The sequence below is a fragment of the Peromyscus eremicus genome, chromosome 8b, assembly GCF_949786415.1.
Source record: "Peromyscus eremicus chromosome 8b, PerEre_H2_v1, whole genome shotgun sequence".
NCBI lineage: Eukaryota > Metazoa > Chordata > Mammalia > Rodentia > Cricetidae > Peromyscus > Peromyscus eremicus.
Genome location: NC_081424.1, coordinates 11,987,857 through 12,006,867, shown reverse-complemented (window position 1 = coordinate 12,006,867; position 19,011 = coordinate 11,987,857). Strand labels below are relative to the sequence as shown.

At 46.1% G+C, this 19,011-nt stretch overlaps 1 protein-coding gene across 2 annotated transcripts in view; it reads left to right on the top strand.

The window, feature by feature from the left end:
* The first annotated feature begins 374 nt into the window (after nucleotides 1–374).
* The window catches only part of Mettl24 (methyltransferase like 24), a 113,445-nt gene continuing 94,808 nt past the window's right edge, over nucleotides 375–19,011 (top strand). Inside the window, exon 1 of one of the 2 annotated variants that reach the window (XM_059272510.1) lies at nucleotides 375–680. In XM_059272510.1, coding sequence (XP_059128493.1) covers nucleotides 375–680 — 306 coding nt within the window. Of the gene's footprint in view, nucleotides 681–9,712; nucleotides 9,901–19,011 lie in introns of those variants that run through there. The other variant, XM_059272512.1, reaches the window with a different exon arrangement.

Below are 19,011 nucleotides of genomic sequence, written 5' to 3'. Positions count from 1 at the left end.
TGGCAGCTCACCTTTCCTTCTGCACTGTGTCTAATAGTAACATTGGCAAATGAAATCAGAGCCCAAGACCCCAGGAATGTGCTGTGGCTGTCCCCTGCATGAGGTTTTACAGGCCTGTCATACCTAGTGACATCCAGCCGGGCAGTGGGGGCCCGGGCTGCGCGCGTCTAGCCCACCGCCCATCGCTCTTCCTGCTGGGCAGGATAAGGTTACGCCGGGGCCTCCTCTGTCGCAGAGAGGAAGGCGGGCCGACACCCGGCCCGCTAGGGAGTTGTCACAGTTGGCAGCCCGGGGCCAGTGGGGACGCTTCTCTGCAGACGGCCTGGAGCTGAGGGTGGGGACCCAGAGCGCAGCCTGAGGCCGGGGTCCCCGCCATGGCCACGGCCAGGCCTCCCGGGCGCGGCTGCGGAGCCCTGCCCCGGTGGCTGCTCGGTGCTGCGCTGCTGCTGGGCCTGCGGCTCTGCATGGAGTTGCACCGCGCGGGCTCCGGATCCCCGGGCCGCAGCGATCCCCCGGGGCCGCCCCGGCCGCACCTGCTGCCGGCACCCGGCCCTCCTCGCGGCGCCAGAAGGAGGCAGGTGACCTACGTGCGCAGCGGGCGCCGTGCATTGCCCCGGGGTGGCGGGAGCACGACGCTGGAGCCGAGCTGTTGCACCCCACGCGAGCTTCCCCGCAGGAAGGTCAGTTGCAAATTGTGCAGACCTGGACTTGAGTGTTGGGACGGCACCCCAGATGGCGCTGGGGAGCCTTCTGCTCAGGCCGGCAGACCTCCGCACTGGGACCTCCAGACTCTTCCACCTCCTTCTAACTGTGCTCTCCCTGGAACTTTCTCTAAGTCTCTTCAATGCCCCTACAGACTGAAGTGGAATTGAGCAGTTCATTCACACTCAACCACTGTTTGCTGAGCGCCCGCGGTGGCAGGCCTCCTTCTAGGAACAGAGCACTGAGCACCATACCCATTTCAGTGAGGGAGGGGCTGCGAACGGCAGGAAGGGAAAGCAAAGGAGGCATGGTGGCCGTCGTGTTTTCCCCACCCAGGCCTGGACAAGGCCGGATAGGTAGACATTGTGAATGGCTCTTTCCACTAGGTCCACGTGATGGTCCCACCAGTCCCGCGTCGGGACGGGCACAGGGTGAGAAGACAAGCTCCCAGCACCACTTAGTGAGAAAATAATTGCATCCTCCAGGACCAGACCTAGGTTTGTCTTACATCGCTGGCTAGGCTCTTCCTTGCCTCATTAGCTTCTTGCCTCACACTTCATTGAGTAGGTCAATTTTAACCTCTGGTTGTTAAAGCCTGGGCTTCCCGCCTTCTTTGGGGAGATCATCATTTACATGGTACTTAAGAGTGAAAAGATTAGGAACTGAGTGTCTGAGCTTGCCAAATCCTTATACCCATCGCTGCTGCCCCCTCTCCAATTCTAAGACCCTCCCCCATTCTTCCGGTGCTTCCCTCCGCCGCTTCCTCTACTTGCCTTGCCCCCAGACTCCCCACACGACTGTAGTGACTTCGTGGGCTACCCTGTCATCTTCTGGGATAAACACAGCTCCGGTTTCTGTCTCTGAAATGCCTCCTATGTAAAGACTTAGCTAGTTACTCTAAAAGATCCACTTCCTTCTCACGCTGCCCATGCCGTTGTTCCCATGATGCTGTGTTAAGCATTCAAAAGTCTTGCCAAGGGCTTACACTGGATGCTGGGTCAAATGCTCCGAGCACAAACGGAATTCAAAGTGGTTGGGGGCCTGAGCAAAGGCGTTCAATTTGATTCAGGCCTTGAACCTGTGCAGGAAGATCAGAACGAGAACAAAGGGGCCCTCCGCGGATGTCCTCAAACACTCTGTCTTTGATACTCTTCCCCGTTTCAGAGCCGTTCTCCACACTGTTGTCCCTGCTGTTCCAGGAGTCCTACGCTTTTGTCTCCATAGTCATTGGTAACTGGAGCCTACTTGACAAGGTCAAGGTTTGGAATGCATAGACTCAGAGGGTCGCTCAGGGGTGTGTGTGGGGAGTTCACCTTTATCCCCTGTAGGAACTTGAAGCAGAGATCCAGTCTCAAAATGGTGGTAGATGTGGAGGGAGGAAATGGGCGTGTTTGGAAGGTCCATAGAGAAGCAGGTGGATTCTATTTACCTTTGTTGGATTATAGAAAGGATCTGTAACTATTACAGATCCTTTAGACAGTCAGCTGGAAATGTCAAATACAGTCAGGCATGCTGACTCTGGGGCTTTGAGGCAGTGTCCAGGCTGAAGTAGTGATCTGGGGTCATTGCATGCAAGTGGCATTAAAACTATGAGATAGTGTGAGGTCAACTGGGGGTGAGTGTACTGAATGCTGGCATTCAGTCATTACAATTAAATTAGAAAGAAAATGAAAGGAAAACGTTAGCATGGTATCTAGCATGTTATAAACACAATGTAACAGCCTTTATTTTCTGTAAGTTGTCCAGAGTCTTCAGCCTTAGCTGTTCCTCAACTATGAACTATCACAGCTTATTTGCATTTGTTTGCCGTATCCCGGGTCCTGTTCTGTGTGGGTCCTGTTCTGTGTGGGTCCTGTTCTGTGTGGCCCCATCCTGCATCTTGTCAGTCTTCTGCCCTTTCCTACTTCAAACCTTCAGGTGAAGGCTCATTTCTATCCATGACCATTCAGGTCAAGGTTCATTGAGAATCTCCAATTCCATGCTGATCTCCCTGTAGTCCCCAGTGCTAACAGCAAAGCCTTCTGGGAGTTTGAGTTGCTTGGTTCATTTGGAGACCTGAGAATCCATCTCAGATTGAATGTTTTGTCTATACAAAGTTTTCTCAACCGGGAGGAATTTCATCCCCCACAGTGACCCTAGTAAACTCCAGAGACACTAACATGAGAAAGATGAATACTGTTATGTCTTGAGTTTCTCATGGGTGATTATAAATAAACGTCTTTGGTTAAGCTATGTAAGAAGTAAAGCTTATCACTATTGTAAAACTAGTAAGTTATTAGCCTCCTGTGGAAACGATTTCCTTAGATTACCTTCTCCATAGTCATTTACTTGTGTTAAGAATGTATATCTCATCTCACCAACTTCCTAGACAGGATTCTGGATTTATTTCATTCCACTAGCCTTTCACAACTGAGTTAAACTATTCCTCAAAACTGGACAGGCCAGTTATTTAATCTGTTTTCTGACCTCTGGGAATGGAGTTCACCATCTTACATGCCTCTGGGGATAAACCTTGTTCCTTTTGAGCATAACAAGAAATGGTATAATTCAAGGTAAGCGTACCACCGATCAACTGAAAAAGAGTTTGGGAGCTACCTGCTGAACTTTCATGTTTTATGTTAATTTAATGGCTTGAGAATACTGATCAACAGTTTCACAAGGTTCTTGGTAAAAGGGGAGCGCATCCCACTCTGTGGGCGGCTTTCTGGGTGGTGAGAGCCTGCACGGAATACTCACTGGGTTGGACAGTGATTCTTGCCACCAAGCTTTCTTTGCAGGAGCCAGAGGTGTAAACATTCGGCAATTATATTGCCACCTTAATCAGAGCTTATGCTACTTTTAAAGGAAAGAAGAGAGAGAGAGAGAGAGAGAGAGAGAGAGAGAGAGAGAGAGAGAGAGAGAGAGAGAGAGAGAGAATGAGAGACAGACAGAAACACACAGAGAGAAGACATAGTTCTCCTGTAATTCACCCCCTCTTCCTGTATCGCCCTTTACCAAGCTGTATAGAACAAACTCTAGATGTGAAGTCCTCTTGCACATCAGGACTTCAAATCTTTGAGCACTGGGAGATGAGAATGGATGGCAAGGGGGTGGATGAGCACTGCTTTTTTTTTTTTTATTGTGACGATCTTGGAACCTATCTATTTCTGTACATTACAGACTCTGAGCATCTCATCAGCGCTCCTAACCTCGGAACTTTGCATAGCACGCCCTCATCAAACCATCCCTGACGTCCCTTTCTTTACTTTCTGTCTCCTGTGTGTTGCTGTTTTTTTGTTGTTATTTTCTTTCTTAAGTAGGCATTTGTGATTCCCGTGGGCGAAGTTCTTGGGGGATTTGTTTACAGAGGATTAGATGTGGTTTCCGTGACTTAGGCTTCTTATGTACTCGGGTGTGTGTGGTACCCCTTAGAGGTTGGCAGCCCATCTACGAGGAAGCTGCTCTTTAACATCTAGGCCTTGCTTGTTCATGAAGATATTTAACTTAGGACCAGGCTTCCAGGAGAAATGTCTTTTCAGAGCAATGTCACTTGACATTTAAATATGCTGGCAAGCAAAGTGACTTCTGAGTCACCGAGCTGCAGAACCCAGCAATGTGCTGCTGTCTTGGCTGCTGAGTTACAGATCCTTTGGAACACTCTCTCTCTGTGTGTGTGTGTGTGTGTGTGTGTGTGTGTGTGTGTGTGTAGGGGAGGGACTGTTTCCTCTTATGAGAAACCATATGGCAAGTGTGGGCTTACTTCTTGTCTCCTCTTAGTTTTCTAATTCTGTAGCTGTCAGTGTGAAGATGGGGAAGTCCCCCTCTGGTCTACCCAATCGCATTGAGAGCCCTTATTGTTTTCAGACTCCTTGAAGGGTAGGTTGGGTCCCCTGTGACACCAAGAGAAGGCACAGTCCTCCTGTAATTCACCCCCTCTTCCTGTATCCCCCTTTTTACCACGCTGTCTAGAACAAACTCTGAATATGGAGTTCTCTTGCAATATGGAGCTCTAATCTTTGAGCACTGGGAGATGAGGACAGATGACAGGTGATGGGTACGCGCCAGCTCTTTTGATTGTGACAATCCTCGAACTCAGCAGTCACGTCCAGCCTCTTCGGGCTTTGCATATGTACCCATACTTCTGACGTACAGGGAGCAGCGTGAATCAGCCCTCTCCCACCGCCCAGGAAGCTGAACATTTTCATTTGAAACAAAGTCAGCAGAGGGTGTTTGAATGAGCTCCAGCAGTATGTGGGTGTGAAATAACAGTTGCTTAGTTTCGTTTCAGAAAGCGGGTTTTTATTACAATTTTGATGTGCCTTCAGTGGGGACCAGGGCTCTGCTTCCGCCCCAATCCTGCAGTTAGATTCTTGGAGAGTGTTCTGTGGGCAGAAGGCTGCTAATGGAGGCTCTATTGTTTTTCAACAACCAGGGGTGGAGATATTAGGTTTTGGTGTATAATTTGTGCGGTCCATTTTCTCTAAGGAGAAAAATGACCTGCCAGTTTTCTCGAATAGAATTGGATTTCCTTTTTCAGTCTGTGAAGAGAATCAGGGCCTCATAGGTAAAGGGAGACTGTCAAGGGTGGAGGGCCCTTGAGTTTTTCCATCTGTGCAATGATAGCTTTGCGGGCCTTCTGTTTCCGAGAAGTTGGCTTCTTTGTTCTGTGATACAGGGGAAGAAACAGGAGCCTGCCTCATTTGCCGTGAGACAAGTCTCAGCATAGCAGTCTGCCAGCAGTGATAAGCGTCTTTTCAAGCAGCACCTGGGTTCCTTGGATATGTCACAGTGGGCCCATTAGTGTCCTGTGGAGGTTTCTGGAAAAGGAGGGTGGGAAAATTTGCTCTCCAACAAGCATTTTTATCCTACTCAAGTGACTGAAAGAAAATTGAGTTTTAGAAGCCTCACAATCTGGGGCGTACGTAATTTAAACGGCAAGCGAGGCTGTTACTTACTCAGGAGGTAAATCTAGGCAATACATTTGAATCACATAGAATTTTTTTTCTAGTAGTGGGAATTGAACTCAGAGCTCATACATTATAGGCAAGTGCCCTGCTACTGAGTTCCACCTACACCCTCATAAGTGTCTTTAGATGAGGTATCCAGTGGATCCAGCACTGAGCCCCACTTACGTCCTAACGTAAACATCTTTTGATGGGGTACTCTGTGGGATCCGACTTAACATTCTCTCTTTCACTTTACCTTTATAATCTCAGAAAGCATTTGAAGTTACAACCCTGAGCTAAAGACTTTCAAAAGGAGCCGTTGTTGTTCCTAAAGAGTGACAAGCCAAGTTAATACTTGTTAGCTCAATGACAGTATGGCGTATCCCTACCATACACAAAAAACGAAAAGTCCCTTTGTACTGTTGTTTTTGAGAAAAATGACGTGATGGTTCACCTTCAGAGTCAACTTGACTGGATTTTGAGTTATGTAGGAGACACAGTGGGGCATATCTGTGAGGACATTGCCACAGGGGATTTATTGAGGTGGGAAGACCCACTCTGAATGTGGGGGACACCATCTCATAGGCTGGGAACTGAGAAAACCAGACAAATCAAGCACACTAATTACCTTTCTGTTGCTGTGATAAAACGCCACGACCAAGGCAGTTTATAGAAGAAAGGGTTTATTTGAGCTTATGGTTCTGGAGGGTAAGAGTCCATCTTGGAAGGGAGGCCGTTGCAGTAACAGAGACATGGTGGCTGGAGGAGAATGCTGGGAACCCAGCTCCAAGACTGTAAGTGCTAAGCAGGGAGAACAAGGTGCAGGGAAATGAGGCTTCTTACTCTCAAAGCCGGCCCCAGGAACAAACTTCCTTCAGCCAGGCCTTACCTCCTAACCTTTCCCAAACGGCACCACTCACTGGGGACCAAGGCTTTGAATGCCCAAGACTATGAGGGCCAGCATTCCCTGCTCTCTGTTTCCTCATCCTGATTTTCAGGGATAAGAGGAGTTCCAAGTGCATGATCCTGTCACCATAAACACCTCCTCGCCATCCCTTCCTCTATGCTTTCCTCACCACAATGGGTGATACCTACGAAGGATGGCCAAGAAATCCGTACTCACGATGGGTGGTACCCATGATGATGGATGACACCCACGGTGCATGGTACCCTCTGAAACCATGAGCCAGAGTGAATACTTCTTGTGTTAACTTGCCTCTGTTGTTATTTTGCCCCAGGAAGGATGAGTCATCCAGGGCCAGAAGTGGATATCGGGGAGGGTGTTTGTAAGGAAATATATTTAGTCAATGTAGCACTGTTTTGGTTTTATAACAACAACAACAACAACAACAACAACACCTGGTTTTTGGTTTTTAAACAAGGAAACTGCATGCTGGCCTAACTTAGACCAGAATGGGAAACAAAAGAGAAGAATTAAAGAAGTATGTTGGGAAACGCTGGAGATTTCTCACTGAGCTGGAGGAGGAGTTTAGTCACTTCCTTTTGGAGGAGGGGGCTGTTCAGAAGACTTTCAGAGTCCATTGTCTGTCTTTCTGAAGGGCCACCAGAAGGTTCTCCTTGCTCCACTCTGGGGATAGCTTTCTGATGTCTACTTTGAATTGGCCAGCTCTGACCACTTGCTCTGAACACAGCACAATGTTCTCTCCTGTCCTGGATGCTGTTCTTAGAGTGTGTTCCTTTATACAGCTAAGCCCTGGCTGCTCCCTAACTACTCAGTATTATTTCTGCAGTTTCCCTTAGACTATTTGTTTCTCACATTTTATATTATTTCAATTGACCCATTTTGGAAATCTTGGACCTGGGACCTAGGGCGAGATTATAGGGATTTGTTTTTACTGATCCCAGACCCTATCTTCTATACGTGTGAGTTTATATAGTTATGACTGTCTCTAGCTATCTTCACTGCTTAATTATTTACCTGTTAATGGTATTCTTTGTCGTGTATGCGTTGTGTGTTCCCATGTGGAGGCCAGAAGTTGACGTCCGATGTCTTCCTCTATTGCTTTGCCTTTTTTAAAAATAAAGATTTATTTATTTTTATTTTCTGCATGTGAGTGTTTTGCCTGCATGTATGTCTGCACTGTGTGCAGGCCTGATGCCTGAAAAAGCCAGACGAAGGCATCAGATCCCCTGAAACTGGGGTTAAAAGCAGTTGTGAGCTGCTAGGTTGTGGGTGCTGGGAACTGAACCAAGGTCCTCTCGAAGAGCAGCGAGTGTTCTTAACCACCGAGGCACTTTTCTCTCCCTGGCCCCCCACCTCAGTTTTGAGACAGGGTCTCACTAAACCTGGTGTTCACCTTTTGGCTAGACTGGCTAGACATGAAGGTCTAGGGCTCCCTGTGCTGGAATTATGGGTGCGTGATGCTCAGTTTTTTACATGGGTGTGGGGCATATGAACTCGGTCCTTCTGCCTGAGTAGCAAGCATTTTACCCACTGAACCATCTCCCCAGCCCCTGTCTATTATAACCCTATTTCCAGGTAGTATTTGGCGGAAGCTGGCATCTGGTGCACAAGATTTTTCAACCAATGGGTACACACACACACACACACACACACACACACACACACACACACATACACACACACACACACACACACACACACACACACAATCCATAGGTTGTGTTCCATTCATTCTCTATCCCTCCACCTCTCCTTTTCTCCCTCCCTTCATTTCTTCTTTCTTTCTTTCTTTTTCTTTCTTTCTTTCTTTCTTTCTTTCTTTCTTTCTTTCTTTCTTTTCTTTTTTTTTTTTTTTTTTACAAAAAATTATTCATGAGGACTTGTGGTAGAAAAATAAGTTCAATCATCAGCTCATTATCTCAACATAGGTTCTCTGACCAAAATTAAAGTCTTATGATATTTGGTTTTTGTTGTTGTTAATGCAGTTACTTTTCAAAAACATCCAGATCATTGCTCAGTGCATCTGCATCTTTACAGCCTCCTTCCTACTTGGCTAGTTTAGGATTCCTTAGTGTGAGGTTACTACTGCAAGCCTGCATGCCTCAGCTATCTGGATGATCCCATATCATAGACACAGTGGGTACCAACTGTTTGTTTGGGTTGTATCTTTTCTTCCTCCTCCTGTGTTTGCAGAACTATCTACGTTTTCTAAGAAAATGTTTCCCTATTTTTCCATGCACCTGATGTTCCGTTACCGATCCTTGGTGTCACCTCTCAGACACACGTGCAAGGGAGTTGGGACTGTAACTTACAGACATAACGAAGCAGATGACGTCAGGTGTAGCTCTGAGGCCAGGGGTCTAGCCGTGGGGAAGTGGGAGCTTCGTGGTGTCTGTACCCAGTCTACCCTACTGTATACCCAGTGGTGCAGTCTACACTAGTGTGTCTGACGTGGTGTTCCTGCCCTTGGGTGTCTGCAAGCCAATAAATCTTTAATCAATTCCCTTTCTGCTTAACTAGCTAGAGTGGTTTCTGTTGTTTACAATGAAAAACCTTGACAGGACGGTAAATTAGAGCTGGCTCTTTGGAGGGGTACAGCTATAACTTTTCTTTTCAGTTCTGCCTGGGTCTGTTTAATTCAGGTTTTGGAACATAATGATTGGGGGGCTGAGTGAATTGTAGGCTGAGGGATCTCTCCCTGACAAGATGATAACATTTAGGTTCAGATACTAAATTACACAGATCTGCTGCTCATCTCTAGAGACACCAAACTGTGTTTCATAGTGCCATTTGCCTGGGGGCGCGGTTCAGGAAGGAGGGGACAAGTGCATGCTGCTGTCACCAAGAGCACTCTGGGCTCGGGGCTCCCACTACTGTAGGTTCATTTCCGGCTGGGCCATACATCCCTTGTGGGTTGGATGGGTATGTGTCATGCTGTAATTGTCCTACGCCTAGACTCCAGGCTAAAAGTGCAGCCACCACCTCTGCATTCACCTGAGCAGAGGGGTGGGTGCTCTGGTGGGTCTTGCCTGGCTTCATTAAAAACCCCATCTTGGGGCCTAGAAAGCTGGCTCAGCAGTTAGTAACCAGTTGTTCTGCAGTTCCCAAGGAGTCACAAGACAGTTCACAATTGCTAGGGACTTCCGTTCTAGGGGTTCTGATGCCCGTTCTGGCTTCCCTGGGCTCCTGCATGCACACAGTGCACATAAACATATGCACGCATGTATAATACACATAACTAAGTCATGAAGTGACATTATGTATGTCTTGCACATAACACAATGCCCAGAGCCACCCAACGCCAGCAGTACCATCCTGCCATGTGCCAGAAGACAGCTGGAATGTTCGGTGAGCAGGACGACATGGTCACAAAATGTAACTTTTCAATCATGCGTGTCTATGTGGACACTGTCTAGGTCATGTTTTATGTCTCTGTTTTAAGCTGCTTACTGATTTCCATGTTTGACAGTGTTGAAGAAAGCATGGTTATCTGTTTTCGGGGGCTGAGCTCTGAAATGAAGGAACTGTCGAAATTTAGTAGTCCTCTGCTGTAACAACAGAGCTGAAGCCAGTGCTGGAATCTGTTAGATACAGTGGTTCTTGTCGACATGGTTCATGTTCGACTCTGCTCAGGGCAGATGGAGGAAGCAACTTACCAAATAAACCATGAAAGTAAAGGGCTGGGGAGATGGCTCAGCAGCGAGGAATGCTTGCTGCTCCTCTAGAGGACTGGAGTTTGGTTCCCAGCACCCATGTCAGCCAGCTCACAGCTGCCTGTAACTCCAGCGCCAGGGCCATCTGACTCTTTCTTCTGCCCTCCAAGAGTGTTAGCACGCATGTGCTCATAGTCACACACAGACATACTCACACACATAAACACACACATAGACACACACACATATACACACACATAACCAGACACAGACACACATACAGATACACACACACTGAATCTTTAAAATAAAAAGCCATGAGTGTAAAGAGCGGAAGACTTCCAATAAGAGGAGTCACACACCATGTCTAAACCACAGGTGTAGTGATCATTTTCTCATTTTCACTTGGAGTTAAGGAAAAGTCTTCCAAACGGACTTCTAGAATATGGCCACAGATCAGTGGCCATACTTGAGGCCTGTGTGCACAACACAACAGCAAGCGATTTAGTTTATTTCTCGTCTACGTTGAGTGTAGAACAAGGGATCAGTTACAAATCCTGCTTAGTAAAATGCATGGCCTCTCAGAGCTCAGAGTGAGGCTGTAGATGTGGCCTTTTCTGTTAGCTGTCTTGCAAGTGGAGTATGAATAACAATAATAATACACGAGATCCTAGGATACCTGCAGCATGGATTTATTCAAATGTCATCCAAATACTGTGACATATGTAGCTTGGCTGTGAGATGGGCTTCTGGCTTCCCTGGTCTTCTTTTCTGTGTTAGGAGTCAAACCCAGGGCCCTGTTAGGGACTAGGGATTCTATTTTTATGCTTGAGGTCAGAAGGGTAAATTCTGCTCCCATACATGTTGAATGTATCGGAATAGACACACAAACATACATTGAACAAGTGATACATTTCCTGAACTTCAATTTCTTTTCTTTTCTTTTCTTTTTCTTTTTTTTTTTTGGTTTTTTTGAGACAGGGTTTCTCTGTGTAGCTTTGCGCCTTTCCTGGGACTCACTTGGTAGTCCAGGCTGGCCTCGAACTCACAGAGATCCGCCTGGCTCTGCCTCCTGAGTGCTGGGATTAAAGGCGTGCGCCACCACCGCCCGGCCAATTTCTTTTCTTAAAAAAAAATTTAAAATTAATATTTTTAATGACATGTGGGTGTGCATGTCTGACTGTGGGCATGTGCATGTGAGTGCTGGTGCCCTCCAAGGCCAGGGGTAGTGGACTCCCTAGAGTTACAAGTGGTTGTGACTGTGAGCTGCCCAAACGTGGGTGCTGGGAGTTGAAGGAGGAACTTGAGTCCCCTGTAAGAGCAGCAGACACTCTTAACTGCTGATCCATTTCTCCAGCCCCTGCTTTCTTCCTTTGCAAAACTAAATTGGTAGTACATTGTAGCTGGATTTTGATTTCGGCTGCTAGCTCACACACACACACACACACACACACACACACACACACACAAAGACACAGAAACTTATTATTAATTGTGAAAGGTTGGTCTTAGCTTAGGCTTGTTTCTAACTAGCTCTTATAACTTAAATTAACTCATTTCTATTAATCTATATACTGTCACTTGGCTCGTAGCTTTTACCTCTCCTCCTACATGTCCTATTTCCTTTGCATCCAGCTGGGACTCCACCTTTCTTCCTCTCTGTCCCCAGAAGTCCCACCTAACTTCTTAGTGCCTAACTACTGGCCATTCAGCTCTTTATTAAACCAGTCACAGTGACACATCTTCACATGGTGTAAAGGAATATTCTGCAACAATATATACCTCACAGGGCTCCTGTGAAGATAAAATGAGAGCATGGAGGTAAAACCACCAGAAGGTTCCATGGCACAGGGACATACTTCTTAAATGGCCACTGGTTTGCAATGTCAGAAAGTTACAGGTGTGGTGTCTGAGGAGTGTGAAGCCCAGTATTGTAGCTGGGGTTATCTCCTGGTCCTGCCTGGCCCACAGTCAGGACAAATCTCTCTCACCCACCAACCCCACAGCTGCTTGGACCCAAATAAACACACACATGCTTATATTATTTATAAACTGTATGGCTGTGTGGCTCAGGCTTCTCGCTATCTAGTTCTTATATCTTAAATTAACCCATTTCTATAAATCTATACCTTGTCATGTGGCTTGTGGCTTACCAGTACTTTACATCCTGCTCCTCATGGCTGTGGCTGGCAGCGTTTCCTGACTCAGCCTTCCACTTCCCAGATTTCTCCTCTCTCCTTATCCTACCTACACTATACTTCCTGACTGGCTACTGGCCAATCAGCGTTTTATTTATCAATCAATCAGAACAACACATTCCCAGCAACCCAGCACAGTATTTACTGTAAATTTGTTTCCTCAAAACTAATTGTATTTTTTTTTTTAAAACTTACAACAGTGCTGTTGAATAAGTTTGGTATGTATTAGTGTTGTAATGCAATTCCAAGCTTTGACAGTATATTTTTTTCCTCAAAAAAAAATGTTTACAAATCTATTAGCTGCTATATAAGCACTCTATTACTCCCTTAGCTCAAGAGAGGCCAGCTGGGGCGCTCATGGGTTAAAGAGTTAATTGATAAATTGCTTTGCTGGTCTTTTCGTCCACATTTTAGCCGTGCTGAGTGAGTTTTATTATACTCAGTACTTTATATGCCTTTTAAAGATAAGCTCAGTTTAACACATCAAACAACATGTACACACGAATGCTGTGCCTGGTCTTGTGGTGAATACAATTCCTTCAAGTAGCTCATACTTTGAATGAGCTGGGAAGAACCCACTGTGCTAGGTAGGAACTGTCCTCGTTCTGCATGCGAGGAAGCCAAGGCTAGTTAGAGGACAGATCACTGGGGGTCCCAGGGCCCTGTATTTTGCCTTGGCCTCTCCCCATCTATCCCTTTTCTCTGCATTCTGATGCCATGATGGGAACTGCTCTATCCAGCCACACCTTGAAACCAGGAGCTCCAGGGAAATCAACCCTGCAGTAGCTTCGGTCAGCTCTTGGGTTCAGTGATGCAAAGTCAGGTTTGCGTCAACCGAAGGAAAAAGGAGAAACGAAGAACGAGAAGCAAGGGCTTAGCAGGAGTTAACACTAGAAGACATGGCTGGGGATGCAGCTCAGGGACCGCAGGCTTACCCAGGGCAAGCAAGGCCCCAGCTCGGCCAGAAAGATTTCATCACCACAAAGAATATTCCGAAAGTACAAAAGAATGAAAAGACAGAAAACAATGGACACATAGCTACTAATGTGCAGGACAGGCAGATCAAAACACAAGGAGAATCTATTTCACCCCCATCTAATTGGAAAAAAAAATACATGTCTAATAAAAGCCTGGACCAATGATCATGTGGAGAAAAGCTTATTGTATCACTCTACTTTATTCAGAGTTGCTCCCAGCTCCTTCTCTTTAATGCTTACTGTCTCTACGACACCACTAAGTGTTCTCTCTCTCTCTCTCTCTCTCTCTCTCTCTCTCTCTCTGTCTCTCTCTCTCTTTCTCTGTCTCTCTCTGTCTCTCTCTCTCTCATTCTTGTTTGCAGTTTTGTTTTTTTTTTTTTTTTTTGAGACAGGGTTTCTCTGTGTAGTGTTGCGCCTTTCCTGGAACTCACTCTGTAGTCCAGGCTGGCTTCGAACTCACAGAGATCCACCTGGCTCTGCCTCCTGAGTGCTGGGATTAAAGGCATGCACCACCACCGCCCGGCTCTTGTTTGCAGTTTTATCCCTATGAATGTGGAGGCCTCCTCTGGCTTGCTCACAGCTCTATGAACTGACTGATAGTACTAGCACATAGTAGGCACTCGGTAATCCTGGCTGGAGAATGCTTCTCTTTACTGCCCCCGGCACTAGCCAATGGGTTGGAAACCACCTGAATCTGTGAAGTGCTATGTTGCATTCCCGTTGAGGTCACTCTTTTCCAAGGCAGAGTGAAACGCTACAGATCTTGGCACAAAGCAACCAGCATTTGCTTTGCTTCAGACTGCAGGATCAGGCTGGAAGTCACATCCACCCTGCACATGTCCCTGTGTGGCCTGTGCACTTAGAATTGCTTTTACAGGTGGGCATTTGCAGTCATTTTAATGTCAGAGACATCAATCCTGAATGCCGATGAGACACAATAAATGATAAAAATTCCGGTCTTTTCATTAGTAGGTCTACATCACTAAAAATTGTGTCTAATGACTGTTGTGGCTTGGATTCTTCACTAGAAATGTAAAATTGTTCTTTTATTGTCTAATAAGCACCCAAGTAATAGCCTTAATTTTGCATCTTGGCTCATGAAGTGTTTATACCTGACTTTTTAAGAACAATTTTGCCAACCTCTGCTGTGGCGGTGGCTGCATGCCACGTAAGTATGACTGTTTGGTGTGGGGGTGAAAACAGAACTTCAGGGGGCCCATCAAATCTTGGAGATGCTCATCCCAGAATTGTTTCATCTGCCGAATGAGGAGACTGGCCCTAGACTTCCAACAAAATGTGAATAATTCATGAGACCACCTCTGTAAAAAGTGTTGAAGGTCTTTGTCCCGTGGCCATAGCCATGTAGTGAGCAGTTCAGTGGTTTACAGCTGCTTTGGCCTCCCAGGGTCTGCCCTTGACTTCATCTAACATAACTGTAGAGTTGTTGGACAGAGTCTGGGGTCACTTTTCCCTTAAAATGCACATGCAAGTAGCACGAGACATGCAGTAGGAGGATGGTATCCTTACTTCTCTACAATATTCTGATAATGTCTGGCTTCTATTTTCTGGCCATGTCTCCAATTCCTGTGGCTAGTTCTGTAGATGTAACCAACTGTCTTATTAAATAAGAAACACAGAGCCGATTCAGAATAGAAAGCCAAGAGGTCAGAGCTAAGAGCCTCACCCTTCCTGCTTCAGCGATCCTCTTCAGTCAAGAGAGCTCTCCGAAAAGGACCTACTTCCTGTGTGTAAGTCATTATATAGTCTAGCTGTTCTGCCTTCTCATTGGTTGTAACCCCAAACACGTGACTGCCTCGTCACTGCCTGTATGTACAGCCCTCCAGGTCCTCTATGGTATTGAGATTAAAGGCGTGTGCCACCGCCGCCACGCACTTGCTATGGCTCTAATAGCTCTGACCCCCGGGCAACTTTATTTATTAACATACAATTAAAATCACATTTCAGTACAAGTAAAATACCACCACATAGTTCAGTGTCTCTTCTCTGGCCTTTACCGCCCACTTCTTACACCAATGCAGGCCTAGAGAGATCAATCCAGTTCAAACCAAATGCCATTCTAAAATAAATTCTTCAAAGTTTTCCTGGCTGTGGGGTCTTAGTGGCTGTCCTTTCTTCTCAGGCTCCTACTCCACAGTCCTTGCCTTCTCTTAGACACCCACAGATGCTTTTCCTCCATTGTTGAGCTTTCAGCCTCTCCCATCCCTCTCTACCCTCTTGAACTTCTAACAAACAAATTTCTGACACATGCCCTTTTTATTTTTTATTAAGCTTGAGTGATTTACCTCCCTGCTTCCCCTTCCCTTGCTGGTCCGGCCCAGTGATGAGTCAGGCTGCCACAGTGGTAGCAGGCAGAACTGTGCTTTTCCTTTGGTGGTAATGGGGACCGAACCCAGAACTTGGTGTGTGCTAGGCCAGGGTTCTACTGTTGAACTAGACTCCCTGCTCTAGCATGCCGTGGAGGCCAGGGGAAATCCTCCAGTGTCCAGCCTTGCTTTGCATCTTGTTAGACAGAGCCTCTTGTTGTTTGCCCCTGCATACGCCGGGCTTGCTGGCCCATGGACTCCTGGGATCCTCCCGTGCCCACCTCCCGTGTCTCCAGAGGAGCACAGGGATTACAGATGTGTGCTGCCATGCCTGACTTTACAGGGGTTCTGAGGCCTTGAACACAGGTGCTATGCTTGCACGGTGAATGTTCTGCCCACTGATCAGTCTCCTAGCTCTATACAACATATTATTATTTTTTTCACACGAAACTTGTGCAGGAATGTTTAGAGAAATATGATAATATCCAGAAATAAGAAACCACTCAAGTGTCTCTCAGCTGATGAATGAATGAGTAAAATGTGGTTTAGCCGATCAGTATTATCAGTGTTGATGTACGCTAAAATGCAGATTTTAAACATTTGAAACATTGTGTTAAGTGAAAGAAAGTGGTCACAAAAAGATCACATATCCCATCCAATGACAAATGCAGAGTCAGAAGCTCGGTGTAGGGAGGGATAGAAATGATGGCTCTTGGGGACAGTTTTTTTTTGGGATGATGAAAATATTCCAGAAGTGATGGCAGTCATGGTTGTACAACTTGTGTATGCTTCAAAATTGCACGTTTTGTGGTATGTGACTTGGAAAGATTCCTAGAAGCCCATTAGTGAATAACAGATGTGAAGTTCCATACTCTGCTCTGTTCAAATAAATAGAGGTGAACCGTGAGCAGGCCCTGGCACCCCAGCCTGCTGGTACTCACTAATCGGCATGGCCAAATTCAGCAGGGATGTGAGTCCACGTGTTTGCCTATCAACATGGCTCCTGGCGTGGCCTCTCAGAATTTCCCACAGCTCTTCAGGCTTAGCAACACATTGCAGAGTCTGGCACACCCAGCCCGTGTTTGGAGATGAAGGAGAACCTCCAGGTATCGTTGTTATGAGCTTGCTGGCACGGATGTACTCAGTTTTGGCAGAAAGGATGACGCAGAGCACCAGGGTTTGTAAAAGACAAGAAGAAATGCCTGCACTTCTGTCAGCCCGTTGCAGCTCTTAGACCGGCGACTTCTTACTCGGCTTCCACCGGCTTAGGATCTCTGCTACACTGGCCCTTTTCCCTCTTCATCATTCTCATCCAAATGACTTCTTGTGTTTGCAATGGTTTTTGTGTTGGGGTCCAGGCAGCCCTTTGTAAGGTATTACAAAGGTTTGCTCTGTTGTTACCTCACTGGAGCTGATGTGACCTTGTGTGTGTGGTGGGCATTGTTCCCTTCCATCAACAGGGAGCCTGGTTGCATTCTTGGTTCAAGATGAAATGAGCGTGAGACCAGGTCGGCTGAGGTCGGACAGTATCATTTCTACTCTCTGCTGCCAGTTAATACTGTTGAAACCTCGACTGCAGAAAAATATGTTGATTCCTGTAGATTTCAGGTTCTGTATTGGAGTGGGGCACCTGAGATATTTTTCAAGTCAACTAACACGTTTTAGACTTTGGCTTTAGCTATTTCTGTTAGGTAGAATTTCAAGTATGCCTTACGTTGCTTAAAAACAAATTTGAACTGATTATGTAATTATGATGGGGAATGTTCTTTTGAGTGGTGAATATTCATTTTGCACAAAAATAGTAAAAAACTAGCTTATTTAACTAATGTGCACTTAGAGGACCCTCAGTCAGGAGCAGGCAGCTCCATGAGCTTTGAAACAGAAATGGCTTAAATTTATTTGGGTACCCTGGATACCGGGATCCGTTTTGGAAAACTTGACGCCTGCTCTTATTCTTAGACAAAGAATGTTCTTATTTACAAAAACAGAGCCAGTGAAGACTGGCATTATTCAACATACACAGCACCAGGTTCCCTTCTTATGGTGAAGCACGGAGACAAAAACCATGAAAGAATGTACTGTCTACAGGTGTGAATTTTATTTTTGAAATATAGGTAAGACACAGCAGTGAGAGTTAAAATGTCACACGTGTTTGGTGCGGTCATTAACTTACTTCACAGTAAAACCAGGAAGTATTTTTTTTTTTAATGCTTTAATAACAAAACCATACAGACATGGAAGGAGTGGATAACAGACATTGGAAATTCAATTTTCTATGTCTTGTATCCAAGGAATTCTTAGGTTATAGCTATTTTGAAACCAAAAAATTTCAAGTTAAAAATAGAAGTGAAGAAATAGGAACAGATTGCAGTCTGCAACAAAAAGTTAAAATAAAAATCCAGAGTGAAAAGGAACAGCGGAGCTGGGAACTGTCAGGGGACACTTGTGTTTAGTCCTCAGGTGTCCTCGGGGTGGGGCCAGTGCCCAGGTAGTGAAGACAGGGACTGAGTCCACAGCAGTGGCGCTTCACTTTTTTTTTCCTTTGAGTTCTAAAAATGTGATGAAGACAATTTCATGGAAGCTATGGAAAGCATGGCAGAATATTGAAGTCATACACAAACTTACACGCATTCACATATACATATATACGTACCTACCTCACATACACCTCACATACTCACATGAATGCACACACACACTCATATACATTTACATGCACACACACACTCACATGCATACACACTCTCACTCACATACACTCTCTCTCACACACACACACACATGCACAACCACACTCCACAGTCTCACACACTCAAATACACATTCATACATACATATTCTCTTACGTATAACTCACATGCACAACTACACTCACACTTACACACACTCACACGCAGCTATTCATACATGTTCAACCTTGACTGTCCACGTCTTAACAACACTCACCTCCCTGAGGAGTGACCCTCCACAGAAATCCCTGACTAGGTGAAGCGATTACTTTTGTGGTGCAGGGGTGAAGGGCGCTGTGACGCTCTTGAAGCTGCAAACTCTTAATGTGGGAGTGGTTCAGAACGACTCATGGGGTTTCCAGAGCATTGATGTTTCACCCAGTCGGGGATTTCTGTGAAGGGTCATTCCTCAGGGAGGTGAGAGTCAGGTTTAAGACATGGACAGAGAGGGTTCGAATGGCGGGTTCCCTTCACTGGGAGTGACCCCCGACAATGGGCACTTCTCTTCACTGTGGGCTGGGCTGAACAGAGTGAAACTCCAGAGAGGTGGAGCGCAGCTGTAGAGTGGGGACCACTCC